This window comes from Muscardinus avellanarius (genome assembly GCF_963383645.1).
Source record: "Muscardinus avellanarius genome assembly, chromosome: 16".
NCBI classification, from domain to species: Eukaryota; Metazoa; Chordata; class Mammalia; order Rodentia; family Gliridae; genus Muscardinus; species Muscardinus avellanarius.
Genome location: NC_137802.1, coordinates 31268473 through 31293194, shown reverse-complemented (window position 1 = coordinate 31293194; position 24722 = coordinate 31268473). Strand labels below are relative to the sequence as shown.

Genomic DNA, 24722 nt, shown 5'->3' with positions numbered 1-24722 from the left:
CACGGGGAGCTGCGACTAGGGTGTGGTATCTCAGCCACTGCTACTCCTTCACTGGGTTGGACTGCAAAATCTCAGACCCAGGGAGATTATCAAAGTCCCTGGGCATGCAGTACAGGGATTTCTCCTTTAGGGGGCTATTGTGGGCAGGGTGAACTCGCCGCTGCCTCTGGCAATATGGCGCTGCTGGCACACCCTCATCAGGCATGAGGCTGGAGTTTTTCTTTTCTGGTTTTGAGATCCGTTCTGTGTCCCTGGAGGGCATGATGAGCTTGGCCACTGGGAGTTTTAGACGTTCTTTGTACTGAAAAATCTGCTGAATTACACCCGAATGATCTGCAGCTGCTCACTTCAGCTCCTTGTTTACCTTTCTTCTCTGGAGCCTGGTGCGTTGTTGAATGCGCTGATTTGGAGCTGTTGCGGGCATGGTGAACTCACTGCTGCTGCTGGCAATATGGCACTGCTGCCGTGTCCTCCACCGTGAGTCTGGCATCTTTCTCCACCGTGAGTCTGGCGTATTTCTTCTCTGGTTTTGAGCTCCGTTCTGAGTCCCTTTCTTCTCTGGAGCCTGGTACTGCGAGGCAAGATGGCGCCGGCGTGGCTCTGCCGCCGTAATGCAGGCTGGTTTCTTTTCTGGTCTCTGGTTGTTCTTCTAGTCTTTTTTTTCTCTGTCCCTTGTATTTATAGTTTTTATTTCTCTGCTGATGGTGTTTTCTGGCTATGAAAAGTGCTGATTTTATGACAATAGAGATCGATTGTTAGCGAGACTCGTAAATGCTGCTTTTCATAGTCACCATCGTCCCAGAAGTCTCATTTAGATACTTTAGATGATTTTTAACTTAGATTTTTTTTGTTTCATTTACTCCTCACAGTAATCATACAGGTTTTAGAATCTATCATGACCTGTTTTTACATATGACAAACTTAGGTCTACAGCTTAAAATTTAAAAAGAAAACTGAATGTTAGCTTTTGGACACATAGCATAAGAGACATGAAAACACTCATTTTTTCCCCTCTTATTTATCAGTACCCACAGATCACATAGCTATTAAACAGCAGAGCCACAACTCAAACCCAGGTTCTGAACACCAAACCTCCCTCTGAGGAGACATTTTGGCACAACAAACTGGATGACAAGTGACGGGCCTGGGTGCCTAGGAGCATGGCAGTGATTGAAATTAGGAGCTTGTTTCCTTTTGGTGGGAAATAAATCTGAATATCTACTGTGTGTCAGCCATTGCCTGGGTCAAGGAGTCAGAGATGGAGGAGGCCACCCTTGCTTACCAGGGAGCTTGTAGTCAGGGAGGTGGGGGCAGCACATGCCACGTGGCAAGACCAGAGAAAAGCTGCAGAGGCAAGAAGAGCTTTGTGGTGGAGACAAATCCCAATTTGGATGATGAAAGATGGTTATTGGTACAATATTTTCTTACTACAAATGTCTGAATTAATTTTGTGCGATTCACAGTGAATTTTGTGAATACTAAGGATGTTTTCTCCTGCAAGAAGTTTTCATTTGTAATTTCATGCTTAGGTGGATCAGTGTTCTTATCTCAAGTGTTTGGCATTTAACAGCCAGAGGCTTTTAAAATGCCTCTTCTAGAAGCAGTTCAATTGAAATGATTACATGGATCCTACTGTCTTTTTCTTTTTTTCCATTGTGGTCAGTATTTTCAGCATGCTCATAGGGTGCAAAGGCTGGATGACATTGAAGACTTATTTATTATGGTACCCGGGGTTGAACCCAGGGTCATTTTACCACCCAGCTACATCCCAGTCCTATTTTTATTCTTTATTTTGAGACAGGGTCTCACTAAGTTGCAGAGGGCCTCTCTTAAGTAGTGGAGGCTGGCCACGAACATGTGATCCTCCTTGTCTCAGCCTACCAAGTCCTGGGATTACGAGCATGTGCCAGTCCTGGGATTACAAGCATGCCCAGCTCATTGAAGACTTTTAGAATATAGTATGGGTCCACTGCATTCTTCAAGTTTCCATGCTTAAGCAGCAGGCTGTCATTTTTACCACAAACCAAATATCCCATCTGTGCTAGGGATACTTGCCTGTCAGCAGTGGCCCTCACAGTTTTGAGAAGTTTGGCATCCAGCCTTATTGAGATGGACCAGTTTGAGGTGGAGGCAGAAGTTGTGCTTGAAAACACGGGAGTGGTAGTCAGATTTCAGAGTGGAAAGAGAAGGCTATTCCTAGGTATTGGGAACTGCTGAGATGAGGCAGAGGGGGAAGAGAATAAAAGTTGACTTGGTTATCTTTTAGTGAGTGTCCCCCTCATGCTGAAGTTTTTATATATATATATATTTTTTGGTGGCACTGGGGTTCCTGGAAGCTCTTCTACTTCCGGGTTACACACCCAGACCTATTTTATACTTTTTTATTTTGGAAACAGGGTCTCTTAAGCCAGCGCATATGCCTTCGAACCTGTGCGATCCTCCTGTCTCCACCTCCCACGTGCGGGGATTACAAGCGTACGGCACCACGCCCGGTGCTTAAGTTTATATATATTATCTCACATAATGTTTCCAATAGTCCTTAGACTGGAAGGGTGAGAAATTGAGCCTGAGCAGTGCCCAGGAACATGGGTGAGGAATGATGGGAAGGGTGGGGAGGCTGGCCAAGAAGAGAAGCACAGCACCTCATTGGGCATCCCGGAGGCAGCACCTACCTGAGGTGCCACCGTTGACGTGATGGGGGTGACCAGGTGTGCTTTGGGCATCCTTGGGCACGACATCTCCCCAATTCATCTCTTGTCTCCCCAGTTCATCTCTTTTGCTACCCTGTAACTGGACTGGTTTGAATCGTTTGCTAGGATTTACACACACAATCACACAATTAATCAATATCTCTCTCTCTCTCTCTCTCTCTGCCACTTTGAGGGTTCTTTTCCTCTTCCTTTGTTCTCCTGCCACTGCACTCTGGGATTTAGCCTCAAGTACTATCCTACTCATTTATGGTGCTTAACAAATGTCCTTGGTGGGCAGGGGTGCACAGAAGTTGGGTTGAAGTCTTTGTATTCTGTTCTTGCACCCAAAAAGTCACACACATTTGAGGAATAGAGTTCTTTGCATCTGGCTGATGGAGCCCCCCAGGCTTCATAATTGTGTAAAGCTGGATCTTGTCAAATTGCATTGACTTAAGTAATGTTCCACGTCGGAAGCACAGCTTTATGATATTGAAACCTCTTCATTTTGGTTTCAGCCATCCAAAACACATTTTATTTCCCCATGGGAAAGGTATAGATATGAACAAACACCAGATATCCCAAAACATCTTTTCCACCTGTGTGGGTGTTAGCATAGTCATATGTCTTTTTAAGTTAGTCTCTGCAGCTCATATATCTGGTTATATTGTGTGGAGAGTAAGGGAGCTGTGTGTGTTCCTTTGCAATGCCTTCCGAGTATCAGTAGTTCAAACTGGATGGTAAACATTAGGTCCTTTTCCCTTTACTATATGCATGACTCTTAGACAAACACTGGCTGTAACTATCTTTTTTTTTTTTTTGTACTGAAGATTGAACTCAGGAGTGTTCCACCTCTGAGCTATACCCTCAGCCCTTTTTATTGTTTTAATTTAATTTAATTTAATTTAATTATTTTGGTACTGGGGATTGAACCTCAGTCATTCTACCTCCAAGCTATATCCCCAGCCCTATTTTCCTTCCTTCCTTCCTTCCTTCCTTCCTTCCTTCCTTCCTTCCTTCCTTCCTTCCTTCCTTCCTTCCTTCCTTCTTCCTCCCTCCCTCCCTCCCTCCCTCCCTCCCTCCCTCCTTCCCTTTCTTCCTTTCTTTCATTTTTTTTGTGGGTCTGGATGGAACCCAGAGCATTTAACCTCTGAGCTACACCCCCTGCCCTGTTTTTTATTCTTTATTTTGAAACAGGGTCTCAATAAATTGCGGAGGACCTCACTAAGTAGCTGAGGTTGTCCGCGAACCGTGATACTCTGGTCTCAACCTCCCAAATGCTGGGATTACAAGCGTGCGCCACCACGCCCGGCTTATTCTTTATTTCTGAAACAGGGTCTCACTAAGTTGCAGAGGGCCTCGCTAAAGAGCTGAGGCTGGCCGAGAACCTGTAATCTGCCTGGCTTTATATTTTATTTTATTTTATTTTATTTTATTTTATTTTATTTTATTTTATTTTATTTTATTTTTTGTGGTACTGGGGATGGAACCCAGGGGCATTCTACCTCCGAGCTACACCTCCAGCCCTATTTTTTATTCTTTATTTTGAAATAGGGTCTCACTGAGTTGCGGAGGGCCTCCCTAAGTAGCTGAGGCTGTCCTTGAACCACGATCCTTCTTTCTTAGCCTCCCAAATGCTGGGATAACAAGCATGTGCCACTACGCCTGGCCTTTATTTTTTTATTTTGAAACAAAGTCTTGCTAAGTTTCTGAGGGTCTACCTAAAGTTGTTATGACTGTCTTCAAACCTGTGATCCTCTGGTTTTAGCCTCCCAAGTAGTGGGGTTACAGAGGCATGCCTATTTTATTTTGAAAGAAGAATCTCGCTAAGTTGCTGAGGGTCTTGCTAAGTTGCTGTTATTGGTCTCAAATCTGCGATCTTCCTGTCTCAGCCTCCCAAGCATTGTGACTAACGGTGTGTGCCACTGTGCCTGGCTTAACTGTAACCCTCTTAACTGTGCACACTTACTTGAGCCCCACACAAAGGTTCCTGTGACTTGACTCTGGGAGTTTAAGTCTCTGGGGCATTCTTGTGCAGCTTGAGCAGCTTTCTATATTTGGAAGAGAGAGAGCAGAAACTTGTAGTTTAATATTTGAGTATGAAAAATGAAAGCTTTTAAGTTTTTTAGAGGCTCAGTGGTGGTCCTCGGGAATCCCATCTCTCAGGAGGGCTGCCTGTGCTTGGCTGGAGCAGGGTGCAGCCAGATGTCACTGTGCTCATGCAGCCCCTGGGTTGAGCAGGCCTCAGTGTGTTATGTGTGGCTGTGGGCGCAAGCTGCCAGCAAGCAGTGCCATCTTGGCTGTTGGGCATACTTGTCCCTTGAGACACTGTGCTTTCACAGAGGACACTCTACTGTCTGGGGCCTCTCATAGGATCCAAGTATTTGTCTTGGAAAAGACCTTATGCAGCACCTACTCCCAGCCTCTGTGATGTGGCTGGCTTGGGAGTCCTGAGGCGGAAAGCCAGGCTCTTGGCTGCCTGGATGGGACTGAGCAAGGCAGCAGGGCCAGGTGGAAAGAGCGTGACTGAGGGCATGGGCTTAGATCCCAAGTGTGGATCGCAGCTCTGTCTCTCCTATCTATAAAGGCAGTGTTAAATGTAGTACTTGGTCTCCCCACTCGTTGCTTGCATTGTGAGTCAGGGACGTATGCTAATACCTACTCTGTAGGGTGCTTTGAGAATTAAATGACAAGCATGGTATAGCTCTAGCACATGGGAGCATCTCAGTGAATTCACCTAATAGTAATATCAGTGGTAACAATAGCAATCACTATAACCTTCATACAGTTATGTATTTTCCTCAGCAATAAGGCAAAAAAGTGATAGTTTAGGATTTAAATCCTGGCTCTTTCTATTAGCCAGTATTTCCTAGCAATAATAATTAGAACAGCCAATACTGTTTTTTTTTTTTCTCTTTTTGGTGGTACTGGGGATGGATCCCAGGGGCCTTCTACCTCCGGGCTACACTCCCAGACCTATTTTATATTTTATTTGGAAACAGGGTCTCTTAAGCCAGCTGAGGCTAGCTTTGAACCTACGTGATCCTCCTGTCTCAGCCTCCCAAGCGCCGGGATTACAAGCATGCACCACCACGCCCAGCCAGCCAATACTTTTTGAGGACTTGTTATATGTCAGTTATGCTTAAATACATTACCCCTTAATCTTCACTCCCTTTTTATAGATGGGGAAGCTGAGCCACAAAGGCTGTTACATGCCCAATGTTACACAACATGGAATGGGGAAGGGAGACAGTAAAAATGTGGAGCTTACTGATTCTAAGCTGGGGTGGAACCCGGGGGCACTCTACTTCTGAGCTATACCTCCAGCCCTATTTTTTATTTTATTTTTTTAATTTTGAAACAGGGTCTAAGTTGTGGAGGGCCTAAGATGCTGAGGCTGGCCTTGAACCTGCAATCCTCCTGTCTAGCCTCTCAAGTACTGGGATAACAGGCATGCACCACCACACCCAGCTTGGTAGTCTTAATTAATAGCTTCAGGTACTCTGTCAGTAAAATGAATTACATAAGCCTTAAATGAAATTATAAATGTAACTTGCCCTATACATGGGTACACAGATATATGCAGAAGGTTTGTCACCTCTGAGGACCTTTTAATCTGAGATCTGCAAAACAGCTGTGCCCTTGGATATAGGAGACAGCTTAGTCAAGTAAGCATGATTGGAGAGATCCCGCCGGGTGTGGTGGCCCCAAAACTCTCATTGTGCCATCTTTGTGTTAAGCTCACATGCTTTTCTCTGCTTCTTGCTCTAAGCAGCAGACCTGCTTGGACTGTAAGAAAAATTTCTGCATGACCTGTTCGAGCCAAGAGGGGAATGGGCCCCGCCTCTGCCTTCTCTGCCAACGGTTCCGGGCCACTGCCTTTCAGCGGGAGGAGCTCATGAAGATGAAGGTGAAGGACCTGAGGGACTACCTCAGCCTCCATGACATCTCTACCGAAATGTGCCGGGAGAAAGAAGAGCTGGTGTTTTTGGTGCTTGGCCAGCAGCCTGCAATCTCTACAGAGGACAGGACTCGTGGCCCCACCTTGTCCCCGGACTTCCCTGAGCCTCAGGCCTTCCAGACCCAGCCTCACACCAGCACAGCACCTCCTACCTCAGCCAGCCTCCCTGCTTCACCTGCACGAGCCCCCCGGGCCCCTGCAGCCCAGGCTCAGGAAAGTCAGCAGGTAGGTCCCTGCACGGGGCAGCCCCCGCCCGTGCTCTCCTCTCTGCCGCGCCATGTGGGGTATGAGGAGAACCGTCTCGGCATGTGAAGCCTTTCTGCCTCCTCATGTGGGAAGTGATGTTCTCTGGACACTACACTCACATTTTGGCTTTCATCAGAGACCATCTACATGGCTCCATGTTTTTGTTTTTAATACATATGTATCCCAGTTAGACATTTCAGAAAAATGTATTATTCTAGAGGAAAGTCACCATTAACTCTCCAGATTTAGTCCTGCTCACATTTGTCCTCCAACCTACCTTTGTCTGGTCTTGGTTGGACAGGGAATCTGTTCCTTGGTAACCAGCACAGGCCTACAGGCCCCGGGGAGGGAAGGGAGCAGGGGAGCCCTGCGGCAGCACTCTGCTGCTGTCCAGTCCCCACAGGAGTGGCAGGGCTGGCTGTGGCATTTGAGCTGTCTTGTTACCAGGGGGCCTGGAGATGGCGAGCCGAGAGCATCACTGTGCGGAGTTGTGGACCAGGTGTGGGGATGCAGAGCCTGATGCTGTCCTCAGAAGGCCCCTGGGAGGGGGAGGTAAACATGTGGCCAGCCCCATGTTGAGTGGTAGTGTCACATGGTTCTACTGACCTGCCTCGGTGACTGCTGTTTATATGGTGTGGGCAGTAGTGGGAGATCAGGACCTGGAAAACCTGGTTTCTACATCCATTTTTTTCCCCTTTGGTGTTGGGGATTGAACACAGGACCTCATGCATGCTAAGTTCATGCTGTCCCACTGAGCCATCCCCTAGTCTGACCTTTACTTTTGGCCCTAACTCCTTGGGCAAACTCTGTTGATATTTTTGCTATGAAGGCTGAATAGTGTGAGGTTGTGTCTCGGGAGCTCTGAGCAGCTCAGGGCTGGTGTAGTTAGTGTCGTTCTTTCCCACACACGGTGTGGACGGCTGCTGCCTAATGTTTTTGTGATCACTCCTTCACCAGAACTGGGGCCCTGATTCAGCTCTCGATGGGCACTGAGGCAGAAAGGCCAGTGTGATGGCATAATTTAGTTGCAGTAAAATCATTTAACTCCCTAGCTGGCTTGAGCACATTATTCTTCCCATGTTTTCCTAAGCTCTGACACTTGGTTTGTTTGGATTGTTTTGCCTCTTGCTGTCCATTCCTTCTTTTGTTTGGTTTTCAGAACACCCTTCTCTGTTTAAGGGGGGCCAATACAGGAACCTGAGAAATTATTTTCCCTTAGAATCTTTAGGTGGATCTTTTTTTTTTTTTTTGGTGGTACTGGGGTTCCTGGAAGCCCTTCTACCTTCGGGCTACACTCCCAGACCTATTTTATATTTTTTTATTTGGAAACGGGGTCTCTTAAACCAGCTAGGCTGGCTCTGAACCAGCATGATCCTCCTGTCTCCGCCTCCCAAGCGCAGGGATTACAAGCATGCGCCACCATGCCCAGCTAGGTGGATCTTTTAAGTGAAAGATTATAAGCTTCTTGTCCTTAACCAGAAATGTCCAGATTGCACCTACAGGTCATACTACATACCAGATGTTACTGGGTACTTGTCCTTATTTTCCTTATTGTCAGCTCACTTTCCTTGTCCTGATGAGATCGACACATAGTGAGCAGGGCAAATGGGCACAGGGAAGCTAAGTAGCTCACGTGAGGCTCTGGAATCCACAGCGAGCTGTACCCAGAGTGTGAATCTTCTCGTAATACTTGCCCCAGGGCTCTGTCCTCTACCTCTGGGACCCTAGCAGTAGTCACTAGAGAAGGAAGCAGGTGCCATAAACAAGATAGCACAGATACTAGTTGTGGATTTCGATTTAGCCAGTGCTACCAAGAGCATGCTTTGCAATGTGAAGCCCACTTTCTCTTTCTAGGGAACAAAGAACATACAAAAGCTGTTTACTTAGGAACAGGTTGGGCTCTGAAAGACATCAAGGTGACACTGTCCAAAAGGCCAGTGGGCTCCACGTGTCCATAGAGCTAAGAGAAAACGAGAAGTGATGTTGTCTTAGATGCAGCCCCATACATACGTATGGTCTTGTCAGCAGTGGACATTTTGTTGTTTCTGCTTTCATTTCCATTGTAATAGTAGTTTGCTTCTCTTGATGAGTGGTTAGGCCAGTGGGTGAACTTTGCCCTTCCAGCTTGTCCCTTTACCGGCACTCCCAGGGTCTAGTGGGAAGGCCTGTGAGCTCAGGTACCTCTTAGCTCTGAGCTCACACCAGGCCCTTTGTCTGGAGGAAGCAGGGAGTAAGTAGGATCTAGTTGGGTTTGTGGCTTAAATGGTGATAGAATTAGAAGTTCACGTTCTGATTCCTTTTTGTCAATACTCCCGGGAAAATATATATAGATATATTTTTGCAGTACTGGGTATGGAACCCAAGGGCATTCTAACTCTGAGCTACAGCCCTGTTTTTTTATTCTTTATTTTGAAACAGCGTCTCACTGAGTTGCAAAGGACCTCATTAAGTAGCTGAGGCTGTCTGCAAACTGCTATCCTCCTGTCTTAGCCTTCCAAATGCTGAGATTACAAGTTTGCGCCACCATACCCAGCCTAAGAAGCTAGTTTCTGAGAAGAATGAAACTCGGTAGGCCTGAGCATTTATCTTCTGTAATCTTAGGCTGACAGATTCCTAGGTGCACTGAAACAGTGTTTGAAGTGTGGCATGGTGGTGCACGCCTGCAATCCCAGTACTTGGAAGGCTGAGATGGGAGGATCACAGATTTGGGGACAGTCTCAGTAACTTAGGTCCTCTACAACTTAGTAAGACCATGTTCTCAATATAAAATGGTGCTGGGAGGTGTAGCTAGGAGGTAGAGTGCCCCAGATTCAATTTCCGGTATCAAAAAATTAAAAACAAAAACAACCATCAACAACAAAAAGCCAGTGTTTGAGCAGGTTTGTTAGTCACTTGCCCTGTAGACTGGAGCACATTTCCGGGAGCAACCTGAGGATCTATTGAGCAAGCAAAGGGAGATTGAGTGCAAAGGAGGAAGACATGGTGTGAGCCATTTGGAAAAACAGCGGACGTTGGTCTGAGGGAACCAGGGACAGGGAGTAAAAGTTGCAGAGGGTAGTTTTGTGTCTGTGTCAGGGGCAGGCATGGTGGTGGAGAGCAGTCCTGCAGTAGAGGGACACAGCGGTGTGCGCTCCCCAGAGTGCTCAGCCTGCTGACAGGTCCACGAGGGCCATGGCCAACGCCATCCCGGCAGTGGGCAGAACTGACTGGTGCACTCCTGTTCTGGGCAGCTCTGTCTGCTGCTGTGTGTGCCTGGTTTCTCTCCTGACAGAGTGTTAGAGAGCAGGCACTCTGATGCGGCCAGGAGATGGGAATACATTTTGAGTGTTGACTGAGTTGGAAAAAGGCTTGTGCTATGCAAACCTCGGGGCAGCTCTGGAAATGATGGCACCTTTGTCTTCCCGCAGGCCAATGGCCATGTGTCTCCGGAGCAAGAGGAGCCTGTCCACCTGGAGAGCACAGCCAGGGTGCCCGCTGAGGACGAGACCCAGGTGGGCTCAGCTCGCGTCTGCGCCTGTCTTCGCTCTTCACTGGTGTTCTCGGGATGTGCTTAGCAGGCTCCGAGGTGGAGAGGGAAGAATCAGTCTGTGACCATGGTCCCTCTGAGAGTCTGTTCCCAGGGGGGTGAGTGTCAGCGTTCCAGATCAACCTTTGGCGCTGTCAGTGTATGAGTGGGGCTGAGGTCACAGTTGAGACAGGAGAGCTTTGAGCCATTATGTCCCAGTCTCTGGACTTCCTAAGAGCTGCCAGAGGGTGGGCTCGTGCTGCTGTGGAAACCTTGTTCTCTTCTTTAGCTTCTAGCACACAGTAGCCATTGTTGGAGAAGGAGGTCAGATAAGGAGGACTTCAGGCCTGAGCCAGGTTGGGGCCAGTCCAGAGAGCACAGTCATCAGGGCAGTGGAGCTGTGGTCTGGAGAAGTACTGTCCAGAGAAGCTGCCTCTTCTGTAGGGGAGAGAGCCCAGCACCAAGTTCCACATTCAGTCTTGGGAGAACCATGAGTTGTAAGACTGCTCTTTCCTTCATGGAGGGGCAGATAGGCCCAGAGAGGTGAGCAGCTTGTTGGGTATTTGTTAGTAAAGGAGTCAGGACTAGGGCCCTCTGACTCAAACTAGTGCCGCTCGAGTGTATCACACTGGTCGGGTTGGTTTGCGGCTGTCTATATTTGAGCATAGAACTGTGGCTAAGGGAGAGGCGCACAGAGCATCATGCCGGGGATTCTTCTGTCTCTGTTCCCACTCGTCTCGAGGCGCATCACGAGAATGCAGTGTGCCGACTGCTCTGGGGTCCTTGGAGAGAGCGAGCTTGGGGGAGGTAAGAGCTGGACCCCGCTCCCCAATCTCCTCTTTGCCATTGCAGTCCATCGACTCTGAGGACAGCTTCGTCCCGGGCCGGAGGGCCTCTCTGTCCGACCTGACCCACCTGGAGGACATTGAAGGCCTGACAGTGCGGCAGCTGAAAGAGATTCTAGCTCGCAACTTCGTCAACTACAAGGGCTGCTGTGAGAAGTGGGAGCTGATGGAGAGGGTGACGCGGCTGTACAAGGATCAGAAAGGACTGCAGCACCTGGGTGAGAGCTACAGGTGGCAGTTGCACACACTCTGGAGCATTTGCTGCCACCCAGGGATTTGATGGCATCGACCTGACTCAGTTCCCCTGCTGTTAGCCAGGGAGGAGTCAATGCAACACATTTGTGCCGTGTAGTAATAGCTGTCACTTGTGGGTTGGTGCCAAGACGGGGCCCAGCATTGTACACATTTACATCATCCTCAGGGCAGCCTGTGCAGCAGGCTGCACTTGATACTGCGGTGTGCAGTGTGAACTGTTCTGGTCCAAGTCTGTAGGCAGCCCTTCCTGCCCTGTGCCGGGGCTTCATATTCCTTCCTCCAGTGACACTTAATTCTAAGCAGCTGAGAGAGTAGAAGGTGAATCTTGGCCACAGTGGGAGAATCTGTGTTCTTTGTGGGCTTTTCTGTTTGTTCATCTCCCAAAGCATTTTCCATGGTATATGCAGAAGATGCCTAGCACATTCTGAGTATCTTGAGTCTGTGGCTAAGTGAGTCCCCATTGCTAATTTCATGGTAGATATTTTTGTTTTAATTAATGCAGAGAAGTCGTACAGAAGAGAAACGTGTTTCGCTGTTTTGTTTTTGGTGTGTGTGTGTGTGTGTGGTACTAGGGGCTGGAACCCAGGGGCTCTCTACCTCTAGGTTACACCCCCAGCCCTATTTTATAATTTATTTAGAAATAGGGTCTCACTAAGTTGCTGAGAGCCTCGCTAAGTAGCTGAGGCTGACTTTGAACCTGTGCCATCCTCCTGTCTCAGCCTCCCAATGCTGTTTTGAACCTAATATTTCCCAAGGTAATTTCACCACAGAGTTTTCGCCTTCCCTCCCATCCCCAGCTGATCTGGTTGTGGCAGAGCATCATTGTGATTTTTTGCATGATCATAGCAGTCAGAGTCAGACCTCAGGCTCTCCTCCAATAAGATTTAAATAGTTGAAACTCATTAGAGTCTACAACCAACTACTCCTTGGTTGTAGACTAAGACCCAGTGACATGGACTCTGTCTTTCCTTTGGTATTGTCTCAAGAGTTTCCCTAGAATAGAATAGAATAGAATAGAATATTGGTTGCCTATCAGAACTTTTTATTTTTGCTACTGAGGATTGAACCCAGGTCATTCTGCCTCCAAGCTACATCCCCAGCCCTATTTTATGTTTATTTTTGTGGTATTTGGGATTGAACCCAGGGGCATTCTACCTCTGAGCTACACCCCAGCCTTATTTTATTATTTATTTAGTATTGAGGATTAAACCCATTCTACCTCCAAGTTCTATTCTTAGCCCTTTTTCTTTTTGTTTTGAAACATGATCTCACTAGGTTACTGAGAGGCCCACTAAGTTGCTGAGGTTGGCTTCAACCTGTGATCCTCCTGTCTTCGCCTCCCTAGTGCTGGGATTACAGTCATGTGCCACTATGCTCAGCACTATCTTATGTTTTCATTTGAAACAGGGTCTCCCTACATTGCTGAGGTTAGCCTTCAACCTGTGATCCTCCTATCTCAGCCTCTCAGGTACTAGTATTATAGACATGTACCACCCACCCAACCCTTTTTTATTCTGAAACAGAGTCTTACTAAGTTGCTGAGACAGACCTTGAACCTGTGATCCTCCTGTCTCAGTCTCCCCAAGTGCTGGGATTATAGGTGTGAGCCACTATGAGACCTGGCTTTTTTGATTTTTTTTTTAAACTTTAATGCTGGCTTAAAGGTAGTAGAAAAGGATTCTGTGTGCATGGAGTCCTTCTAGTTGTCGGTTTTGTTCATGCAGAACAGTGGAGCACCTTTTGCTAAGAGTAAAGGAGATGCTCCTGTAGGAACTTGATGTGAGTTCTTGGCATGCAGAGTAAGGCAGGAGGGGAAGAGGCTCCCAGCAGGGAAGTGGCAGAGTCCAGAAATGAGTCGGGATGGGGGAGACTTCCTATGTGCCATCACACTGTCACATATTTAGACATCTTTCTCTTTCCTTTTCAGTGTGTGGTGCTGAAGACCAAAACGGTATGTAGTGTTTTCTGTTTGGGAATGGGCTTAGGCTCCTACAATTCTGTCCTTCCCTATCTTCAAAACTGATACCTGCTGCTGGGTGCACGCTTGTAATCCCCGCGCTTGGGAGGCGGAGACAGGAGGATCACGCAAGTTCGAAGCTGGCCGCACTGGCTTAAGAGACCCTGTTTCCAATTAAAAATATAAAAATGGGCCTGGGAGTGTAGCCCAGAGGTAGGAGGGTTTCTAGGAACTCCAGTACCACCAGAAAATAACAAAACAAAAAAACACAAAAACCAGAAACTGATCCCTGCTGACAGTCTAGAATTGTGAGCATGGGGTTTCCAGGGAGAGGGTATGTGGAAACTCATTGAGATCCAGAGCTTATCAGGAGCATTAGAAATTCTCATTCCTTGCCCTCTGTGAAGGAAGCAGAGCCGCAGCATGCCTGGGTGCAGGCTGGCCTGTACAAGCTTTGGGTTCCAAAGCTCAGGAGCCATTTGTGGTATGTGGCACGCCTTGTTAATTTTTCTTTTCTTTTCTTTTTTTTTTTTTTTTTTTATGGTGCTGGGAATCTAACCCAGGGGCATTCTACCTCCGAGATACACACCCCAGCCTATTTTTTATTCTTTATTTTGAAACAGGGTCTCATAATTTGCAAAGGGTCTTACTAAGTTGCTGAGGCTGTCCATGAGCCACGGTCCTTCTGTCTCAGCCTCCCAAATGCTGGGATTACAAGCGTGCACCACCACGCCCGGCCCCCCTGTTAATTTTTCATAACCTTGTTATTTTCACTCAGTTCTGGTCTGGATGGGGAGAGTCTCTATACCCTCAGAGAAGTCACTTGACATGTTTACCAGCTTCTGGTGCCAACCAGAAGGGTAAACAAAAAAGTGGTGATGCAAGAGAGCCCTGTTTATACAGGACTCGGCAGCAGTTGGAGCTGCCCCAGAGACAGAGCAGGAAAGACATTATGTGGGTGCTCTCTGGGAATGAGCTGTGTACCCCATCTTGGCTGCTCTGTACCCACCTGTGTGTTAAAGTCTACCCCTGGGGCAGCCCCAGCACACCCTGCCATACTCCTTTCCATCTGGGGAGTTTTCTCAAATGCACGTTTGCTTGTTTGTTTGTTTGGTTTTTTTGGTACTGGGGATGGAACCCAAGAATATTCTACCTCTGAGCTACACCCCCAGCCCTATTTTTTATCCTTTATTTTTAAACAGTGTCTCACTAATTTGCAGAGAGCCTCACTAGGTTGCTGAGGCTGGCTGTCAACCCGTGATCCTCCTGTCACAGCCTCCTAAGTACTGGGATTTCAAGCGTGCACCATCATACCTGGCAAATGCATGTTTTTGAAAGCCTCGAGGTCCAGGATCATGAGCTCCTTCCCAAGGGTCAGTGTTCTCAGAGTAGCATTGCAGTCTGCAAAGCATTTTGAAAGTTTCTCAGAAGACTTCCCAAAGTTATTACTTACTAAAATTGTCTTTTGCTCAAAATGTGGCAGAGAGTTAAGCTTCTCTTAAAACCCACAAAGGCCTAGGCTTACACCCTTACATGATACCAGGATTTGGCTGATCCATTTGGTACCTTCCTCTTTTTCTCATTGCCTGGGATAATGCTGACAACTGAGTTGATATATTTATCACTATTCCTGGGAGAAATAATAAGTAACTGAAATTCTGTAAGTTACCAGTATATTCTAGGGACTTGAATACCTTCCAGCCTTCTGCTTCCTATTTACCTCCTCAGGAGGTAAATAGGTTTTACACCCTTTCCTAGCCTTTTCTTGACTTTCTGAAGTCCACAAAAGGGGAATGTTTAGAAACAAGAGATTAAGGGAGAATTCATGGGATGGTAAAATTCCAGATGGTAGAGGTAGAGGATAACTGTCTGTTTATGACTACATAGTTTTGGGCTACAATTTAAGGCATGTTAGAGATATCCAGGCCTTTGAAGATTTTTCTGTTTGTGCAGCTAAACTAGGATATTGGTCATGCACACTGATTCTACCTACCACTAGCATAAGCCACTAGCATTTATCAAGAACTCTGTGCACTGGACAATTAGTACTGTCATAATAATCTCTACCCTCAGAGCTGTTATCCAGGTGGCCACACTGCCAATGAGCTGTGAGGTCTGCCTGCCTGGATTTAAGTCTTGGTTCATCTACTTAGTGGCCATGTCTGTGGTTAACTCTTCACCCAGTTGCCTAATTTATATTATTTTTGCTTTTGGTTTTTTTTTTTAATTTTTTTTTATTTTTTATTGGTGCACTGTATTTCATACATCATAGTGGGATACAAACTTTTGTAGATATACATGCACACATCACCCAGTCAGCCCCCACCCGATCCCCACCCCATTCTCTCCCCATCCCTCCCTCCCATGCTTGGCTTAGTGGTTGACATCTAGTATTATAGCAATTTATCCAAAATTAAAAATGATAATCTCACATAACAGTTTCATTTGTCTGATACCAAGCTTTTGATGACTTAAAGATAACATTTCAATATTTATTTTTACTTTCTTTCTTACCAGAGAATTTTTTTTTCTATTTTTTTTTAGGTGAAACTATCATATATTTATATATTTATTTTTCAGAAAAAAAAAATCTATCCTAATATGGAAAATGGACTCTAGATACCCAAAACGATCTCGAAAAAGAACAAAGCTAGAAGATATATATTTTCTGATTTCAAACCATATAAAGCTACAATAATTGAAACAGTGTAGTACTGTTCTAAAGGCAGATATATAAACCATTGGAGTTAAATAAAAGCCTAGAGCTAAATTCTTCCCTGTATTGTCAAGTTATTTTTGACAAGGTTTCCACGAACATTTGGTGGTGGAAATAATAATCTTTTAACTAAATATTGTTGAAACATAATAATTACATGGAAAAGAATAAAGTTGGACCCTTACCTAATCCCATATACAAATATTAACTCAAAATAGATAAAAGACCTAAATATAAATCTTAAGACTATAAACTTTTAGGAGAAAATCTGGGTCATAAAACCTCACAACATTGAAATTGGCAGTGATTTCTTGGATATGATTTCAATGGCACAGGCAACAGAAGAGTATACAAACTCCCTAAAAAATAGAAAAAAATATTGTATATCCAAAGACAATGTAAACAGAGTTAACAGTTACTAATAGAATGGGATAAAATATTTCCAAATGCTATATCTGAAGGTATATTAATATTCCAACTAGAAATCCTAAAAATTAACAACAATAAAGGCAAACAATACCATTTAGAGATAGGTAAAAGACTAACATAAATAATGAATCTCCACAGATAACCAATCTTAGTTGTCTGTTGGATGGAAACTCTTGTTTCTCTGGTTCTGGTGTGTGTTACCTATTTCTTCTTTGTAGTTAATCTCTTTGAGTATTTTCTCTAGTGCTGGTTTTGAAGACATAAATTCCTTCAGTTTCTGTTTGTCATGGAAGCTTCTTATTTTTCCATCTAATTTGATAGAAAGTTTTGCTGGGTAGGAAATTTTTGGCTGGAAGTTGTTTTTTTTCAGAGTTTGGAATATGTTACTCCAAGCCCTTCTGGCTCTCATGACTTGGTTTGGGAAGTCTGGAGTGACTCTAATTGGTTTTCCTCTGAATGTCACTTGGCCCTTTGTTTTTGTTGCCTTTAAGATTCTCTGCTTGGCTTCCACATTGGTCATTTTGACAATTATGTGGCATGGGGATCCTCTTCTCCGATCCTGTCTAAAGGGAGTTCTATAAGTTTCCTGGACCTGTGTATTAACCTCTTGCTCTATGTTTGGAAAATTTTCTGCTATTACTTCCTTGAAGAGATTGTTGATCCCTTTGGTATCACTTTCTTTTCCCTCCTCTATTCCAATTATTCTTAGGTTAGCTCTCTTAAAATGGGCCCATATTTCTTCAATATCAGATTCCTGCTGTCGGATATTTTTTCCTAGATTAGAAACTATGCGTTCATTTTTGGAATGATCATCTTCTAAGAGCGAGATTCTGTTCTCCATGTGGTCTAATCGGTTGTTTGTGCTTTGAATTGAGGCCTTTACTTCATTAATTGCACCCTTTATCTCTTTTTGGCTCTCTCTGAGTTCTTTTCGAAGCACCTCTATTATTTCTACAGTTATTTTCCTGATTTGCTCTTCTAGAAATCTCTGATTTTCTGTTTTATCGGGTTCTGATGTGGTGGGGTTGTGAGCATTCATTGCTCCAGTATTATTCCTCTTTCCCATGATTTCGGAAGTTTGTGCCTTCTCTGGGTTCTTCCCTTGGGTCACTATGACTTCACTTAAGGTGTTCTGGATCTCGAGTCAGTAGTATCTCAGACCCCACTACTCCTTTACTGGGTTGTATCACAGAGTCTCCGACCCAGAGAGTCGATAGAGGCTGCTTTAGACTGTGGGCGGTGCCAGGTTGCAAGTTCTCCTATGGTGTGATATCTCTGCCACCGCCACTCCCCCACTGGGTCAAGTCCCAAGGAGTACAGTACTGGGATTTCTCTGTGGCCCGCAATTTGACTCACTGTTCTTGAGTACGCAGATGTAGCTGTACTGGACTTGGTGAATTCGCAGCTGCTGCCGCCGGTGGCAATATGGCGCCGCTGCTATGCCCTCGGCCGTGAGGCTGGCATATTTCTTCTTGGTTTTGATTTCAACTCTGAATCCCTGCAGCGTGTGCTGAGCTCAGCCACTGGGAGCTTTAGATTTTACCTGCGGCGAGAAATCCCGCCTGGCTGTTCCGCAGCGGCTCACCTCGGCTTGCTGTAGCCGTCCGGTGAAGTCGCCGCTGCCGCCGGCAGTATGGCGCTGCTGTCGCGTCCTCTGGCGTGAGGCCGGTGTATTTCCTCTGTGGCTCTGAGCTCTATTCTCAGTCAGCTTTCCACTTTTTTTTTTTTTTTTTTTTTTTTTTTTTGTGGTACTGAGAAATGAGCCCAGGGATATTCTACCTCTGGGTTGTACCCCCAGTCTTGTTTATTTTTTAGTTTGAAACAGGATGTCATCAAGTGGCTTATTACCTTGCTAAGTTGCTGAGGCAGGCCTTGACCTTGCAATCTTCCCGTCTTGGCTCCCAAGTACCTGTATGCACTACCACACCTGGTTAGTTGCCTCATTTATAAAATGATGAGTACCTACTTCATGGTTCCTGGGAGGATTCAGTGGGTTAATATATACAAAGCTCTTACCACCCTGCCCAGCACATGGTAGACATTGAGTAAATATGAGCTGATATTACTCCTTTAAGAGACACTCATTATCAGACATTTAGAGAATACCTTCTACATTACCCATGTTTTGATGATTCAAAGATGCTATCTGGCCTCAGAGCACATAGCAAATGCTAGATGTATGATTGCAGAAATTGACCGAATATGTTGAATTTAGGAGCTCTTAATCTATAGGAGGGAGATAAGTAGGCTAACCAAAATTATAATCCAATATGATATGCAATAGGGGTATAAATTAAGTTCTGTGGTAATTAGCACAGTAAAGGGAACAGTAATCTCTTGCTATGCTAATCTCTTGAAGCCTCCTGAGGAAGCCCAGGTAGCACATGGTCCTTGGCTTTAATTATAATTCTGTTTATATCTAAACATTCTGAGCCAGTTTTATCTGTTCTGCTTGTTCTTCCTCAGGTGATAATGTTTCCAGGTACCACTTACTATATCATAGCCTCAGTTGTCTCAAAATTACTTAAGCTTTGAGGACTCTGCCTTAGTTCTCAGGTTCTGGGATGTATTTGATCCACATGCACTATACTCTTCATTTGTAACACTTTGGAAGGAGGTGTGGACTAAACAAGCAACTAGTTGGTTACTGAGGAAGTTTTCTAGGAGGAGCTCTATTTGAGGGAAGTATGTGGATTTGGGGGTTTTGTTCAGTGTGCCTCTTCTCTCCACCCCCACACAATCTCACTTTCTCCTCTCCCCTTTTCTGACCTTTGTGTTTGTACAGGGGGAGCAGCACCATCTGGCCTAGAGGAGAACCTGTGTAAGATCTGCATGGACTCACCCATTGACTGTGTCCTGCTGGAGTGTGGCCACATGGTGACCTGTACCAAGTGTGGCAAGCGCATGAATGAATGTCCCATCTGCCGGCAGTATGTGATCCGAGCTGTGCACGTCTTCCGGTCCTGAGGGCTTGTACCAGCTTCTTCAGTGCCTTATGGGGATACTACCCAGGGTGTCTGGGCTCAGGGTTGGTCAGCTTGCAGAAAGGCAGGCTAACAGGAAATTTTGTAGTGTTCCCAAGACAAGGGCAAGCAAAGCTCCCGTGTCATCTTGGGCCATGCCTGTCTTGCTGCAGGGGCGTGCCTCTTGTTTGGCAGAGCCCCTGAGGCCAGCCGGACCTGGCACAAATCAGATGGATGAGTGCTTGTTTCCGTAATCTTGGTGTGGATGGTAATCTATGAACAGAGGACCTTCCAGAACTTGGAAATATCTCCCTTCCTCTGAGAACCTAGACACATATTCATCTTTTTTCTTGTTCTTTGTTCATCCCCTGGACATGTTGCTTCTGTTTCATCAATCAGAAGTCCTGCTAGAAATGGTTCCCTTCCTCCCTAGCACATTTGAATTTAAACTTATGGTCTCTTAGGGTTTCTGTTCTGTGCTTTAACAATACCTTTAAAGTCTCCTGCTATACTGCCTAAAATCCATTTATTTCTTTGGACCAAAAATATGTTTATCAGACCAATAGTTGTCTTTAGGGCAGAATTTGGGTGGGTAAATTTAGCTCTAGTGAGAAATGAAGCACAAAGCTACAGAAAAGTTTCAAGGTTGATAAGAGTCACATCCTTTACGTGTTGGGACTTGAAGCTGTCTCCTGACCAAACCAAGCATCTGGCTCCTAAGCTGCTTCGAGGCTCCAGTCTCTGTGCACAGGCACCTTTGCTGCTGTTGCTGGGGCTTGACTTGCAGCATCCTCCAGATTACGAGAGCAGAAGCACTAGGTGGAGGCAGTGGTTTTTGCAAAGTGTGGCTTCTGATCCTTTTCCAATGGTCGGAACTCTCTCGTTCCCATTGAGGATTTTTCTAGGGCGTGGGGAGCGGCAGATAGTACTGGGGATTGAACCAGAGGTGTTCTACCTCTAGGCTACATCCAGCCCTCTGTATTTTGTTTTGAAACAGGGTCTCACTATATTGCTGAGGCTAGTCTTGAACCTACAAGCCTCCTGTCTCAGCCTCCCAAGTTATGGGGTTACAGGCATTCAGTGGTAGGATTTTCCACACTCCCACTGAGGTTTTAAATTTGGTCTCACCCAAGACAGATAAAGGACCTTGCCCTGCTCTAGCCAGAACTTCTCATAAAGTTCCTGGAGAATATGTGTAAGATCACTAAGAGGTGCTGGGAGATATTAAATGAGGCTGGGGTCTGCCTATGAGCAGACAGGTGGAAGTTCCTACTTCCACTTCCTTTCCCTATTGATTTGGGGGCAGGTCAGGGAGCAGCATTTTCTAAGTCCTTTACAAGGGCCTACGTAATGAGTAGGTGATGCTTTTGAGCCTTTTTAGGATCTTTACACCACTGGAGCTGAAAGGTTTAAATTCACTGGAGAAGCCCAACAAAGAACAAAATACACATGCTATCAGAAAAGCTGTGTGCCTGTTACCAAATGGACAAAATGCACAAATCCTAAACACCTGAGGGTCTCAACAGCCCTTCTCCACATATACACTGTGCCGCTGAGATCTGAGGCTAGAAGAAACAATTATGATTCTGGAGGGTGGATGGAACCCCCTTTTCATAAAAAATTACTCAGCATCCCCATGGGTGCTTTCACACTGCCCCTTTATTTTCATTCAATGTCCCCAGTTGAACCTGAACCTACTATCACCCCTCTGGATCAGCCTGGCATCCCCCCTTCCTCCAAAGGTGGTATTGCAGTTTGGGAATCTGCTCTAAGGGGACCTATTAAGTTGGTACACACATACTTACACTTCCTCTCCATCATAACCACTAAACACCTTCAGGGGAATTACATATTTCCATAAAGTAGTTGTCAGTGGAACCCTGGGCCACTTACCTCAATTATACAAAGTCCAGATCTAATCTGGGCCACAGCCTTTGTAGGAGTTGGAGAATCCAGAGATTTTCCTGCAGACTCCACCTTTGACCTGAACAGTAAGTACTGTAGTTTACAATGCCTACCAGTTTAGCAAGGTATGTTGAGCTACGCCCCTATTCTGAGATGTATCTGTATATATACAACTCAGTGAAGATCTTGCAATAACTTCATGGCAGAAGTTGGCTCTCTTCCTCTTTACAACTTGCTTTCCCTGCTGAGGCCTTACCTCCCCTACCTCCCACCTTCCTTCTAGACAGGAATTGAAAATGTATACGAACTCCTGGTTAGCAACCTGTTAAGAATCAGAACTGATGGCATCTACTTACTTGAAGGAAGAACTTGCCTTTAAATCTCTTGAAGGTTTCCACTTGGGAAAGAATGTGTCAAACAAGGTTGGTTTGTTTTCTATCATATTTATTATTACACCAAATAAGAGTTGGGAGTTCCAAGATCTCATCCCACTTAATATTTAACCCAGGTAAAAAACCTGTTTCATCCTTGAATCTTCCCTTTTGTCCCTCATGGATCCTTGGTCTTAATTATCATGGAAACTTCTAATTCTTCCAATTATTCCGTGGCTTTTGCTGGGATTGCTGAGATTTCATTTGAGACTTGTTTTAGAAGACTCAAGACAGCTGACTGGTTTATAGTAAGTTGGAATAGTTGGATCCAAACTAGTAAGAATTTGCTGTACAGAAATTAGTGCTCAGTATGTATTGTATAAATTTATTGAAATCTCTTGGATGTGAATGTGTTACTTCAAGTGGCTTATATTAAGATTCTCAGATTGACTTGGGTGTTAAGCCCGAATATGTTTTTTTTTTTTTTTTTGTTACAGAGCTCTGCTTTATAATTTTGTAATAAAGTTTCAACTTAGATGCCTGTTGGGTCTGGTATGAGGATGGTGGCAGAGATCCACTAGCTTACTGACAAAAGAACTGATGAACTATCGGTGAATCCTAAGCCTTGAGCACATAGGTATGCGCTTGAGATTGCTTTTAAGATGTTTGGGCCATATGGCCTTGGCCAAGATATCCCTGCTCAGTGTTGTGATCTGTCCAAGATCTCACACGTAGTATATGGGAGAGACTATGAATTAGCCAAGAAAGAGGGGAGCTGGTAAGGAAAAGGATAAATCTCAAGAGTGAAATGGGAAGCACCAAGTTAGTTAGATATTTACAGTGATCTAATAGAGATGAGTATTCATGATCTAGGTAGAAAGGAGTTTGAGGAACCAGTGTAGACAGGTTAGTCTCCAGGTTACCTTGGGAGATAGTAGCTTTGGATACAGCAGTGGTACAACTGGAGAAAAGGTTGGCCCAGCTTCATGGGCAGACTGCTATGTGCATAGGCTTGTACATAACCTCTCTGGCCAGGTGCCTGGGGAGGTACGGCCCTTTGGGAGAACAGGGTGAAGGGAAATCTGGCTGGAGGATAGGAAGACTTGAGGCTGCACCGGAGCACTTTCTCTCCAGGCAGGTGACTTGTGCAGCACTCAGTAAAGACCTCTGCCAGACAGCAGCATGTAAAGAAAGGCTGCAAAGAGGGAAGACCTCCAGCATTCTGGTAAAGCTGTCCCTGATGCTGCTTAGGGTTGGGTGGGCACACATGAAAAGATACAAAATTGCATATACGTTATAATCTCCACAGCAAAGAAAAAATATGCACCCAAAAGATGAAACATACAAAAAAATTGCTGACAGTGAGTCAGAGCTAACACACAGTAAAGCAGAGAAGGGGCAGGGGCAAGTTTGTGACAATGGCCTGTAGCTGGCAGAGCCCCTTTGCTGGAAAGGTGCACCCTGAATGTGAACAAGTGGTAAGGGAGGTCAGGCTGGGTCCAAACCAGCTGGGATGAAGAGCACTGTGCCTTTGGCAGGACCCTGAGGAAACAGCTTTGTTCTGCTGCTGCCTAGGTACTTGGCCAGAGGAGGCTGGAAATCTATGTAGGCCAGTACCCAAGGGAGGAGGAGTTTTTGTCTTCAGAGGATGGCCTAAAAAGTATCTCAGTACTGAAGGCAGACTGAATGGTAACTACTAAAAAATGCCAAGTGTCCTACTCTCACTGAAGCAGCCTGAACACCTCCTTGCTGCCCCATTTTAAAGTGAGTGGAAACCAGTTAGTGAGATTTGAGTTGGCCTCCAAGTGGCCTGGCAAGCAGCCTCCTACAGTACATTAACCTAGCTGAGTACTGGGGCAGGGATGTAGTCTTCCCTCTTATAGGCCCAGACACTCATGTAAGAGGCCAATTCACAGTGTCCTAACTCAAGAGATAGGCAAACAAGCTTGCTAATTTGTTGTAAGGAAAAAGAGCTGATCCTCAAGACTGGAACACAAGCCAGACTATAGCCGAGCAGCATTGCAACACATATGCACTCAAGCAAATGTGAGCTGTACCATGCAGACATGAAGTTAGAAGCCACCCCCCATCTCCTGGGTAGTGTCTGGACATGCAAATCAATAGTGACATTCTCAGCTCTAGACAGCTGACGTGAGCCAGGTTCTGCGCCAAGTGCTCTAGTAATGCACCAGGATCATTAACAGCCACCCTGTGACTTAGGCACCGAGCTTCTCCCCATTCTACTGGAGGAACTGATGCTCAGATGGTAAGTAACTTGTCTAAGATTATGATTAAACTTTAGCAGGTTCGTCCACACCTATGCTGTCTAATGTGGTCATCACAACCAATTTGTCACCATTCTTAGTTGAATTAAAATGAGAACTTCAGTTTAGTTGTACAAGTTACATTTCAAATACCTGTATGAATAGCCATATGTGGCTGTTTCAGCTAAACAGAAGACTTACAAGGTTTTTCCACTGTTGCAAAGATTTCTATGAATAGCACCTGTCTATAAGTCAGTGACAGGTGGCACAGGAGCTGGTCTCTGTAAGCAAGGTGTACAGACTGGCCCGCATGTGTGAAATTTGTGTTTTTGTTGTTTTATTTTTGCAGTACTAGGGATTGAACCCAGAGGCATTCTACCTCTGACCTACACCCTTAGCCCTATTTTATTCTTTATTTTGAAACAGTCTCACCAAGCTGCAAAGGGCTCCACTAAACTGTTGCTGGCTGTGAACCTGTGATCTTCTTGTCTTAGCCTCCCAGGTACTAGGATTACAAGCCTGTGCCACCATACCCACTTGAATTTGTGTTCTTAAAAAGCAGTCTTGTTTCCAGATTTTGAGGAAGTAGACATATCTTTCTGGGGCCTCTATGCCCTG

General features: G+C 45.4%; 1 protein-coding gene across 4 annotated transcripts in view; it reads left to right on the top strand.

Moving 5' to 3' along the window:
- RFFL (ring finger and FYVE like domain containing E3 ubiquitin protein ligase) overlaps positions 1-19568 on the top strand; it is a gene marked incomplete at both ends in the record, with an annotated part of 85230 nt that extends 65662 nt beyond the window's left edge. For 2 of the 4 annotated variants that reach the window (XM_080712313.1, XM_080712310.1), the window contains 5 exons: positions 6463-6873; positions 10302-10385; positions 11252-11462; positions 13427-13450; positions 19387-19568. In XM_080712313.1, the coding sequence (XP_080568439.1) occupies positions 6463-6873; positions 10302-10385; positions 11252-11462; positions 13427-13450; positions 19387-19568 (912 nt within the window). Of the gene's footprint in view, positions 1-6459; positions 6874-10301; positions 10386-11251; positions 11463-13426; positions 13451-19386 lie in introns of all 4 variants that reach the window. The other 2 variants (XM_080712312.1, XM_080712311.1) reach the window with 2 other exon arrangements.
- Positions 19569-24722: the final 5154 nt, after the last annotated feature.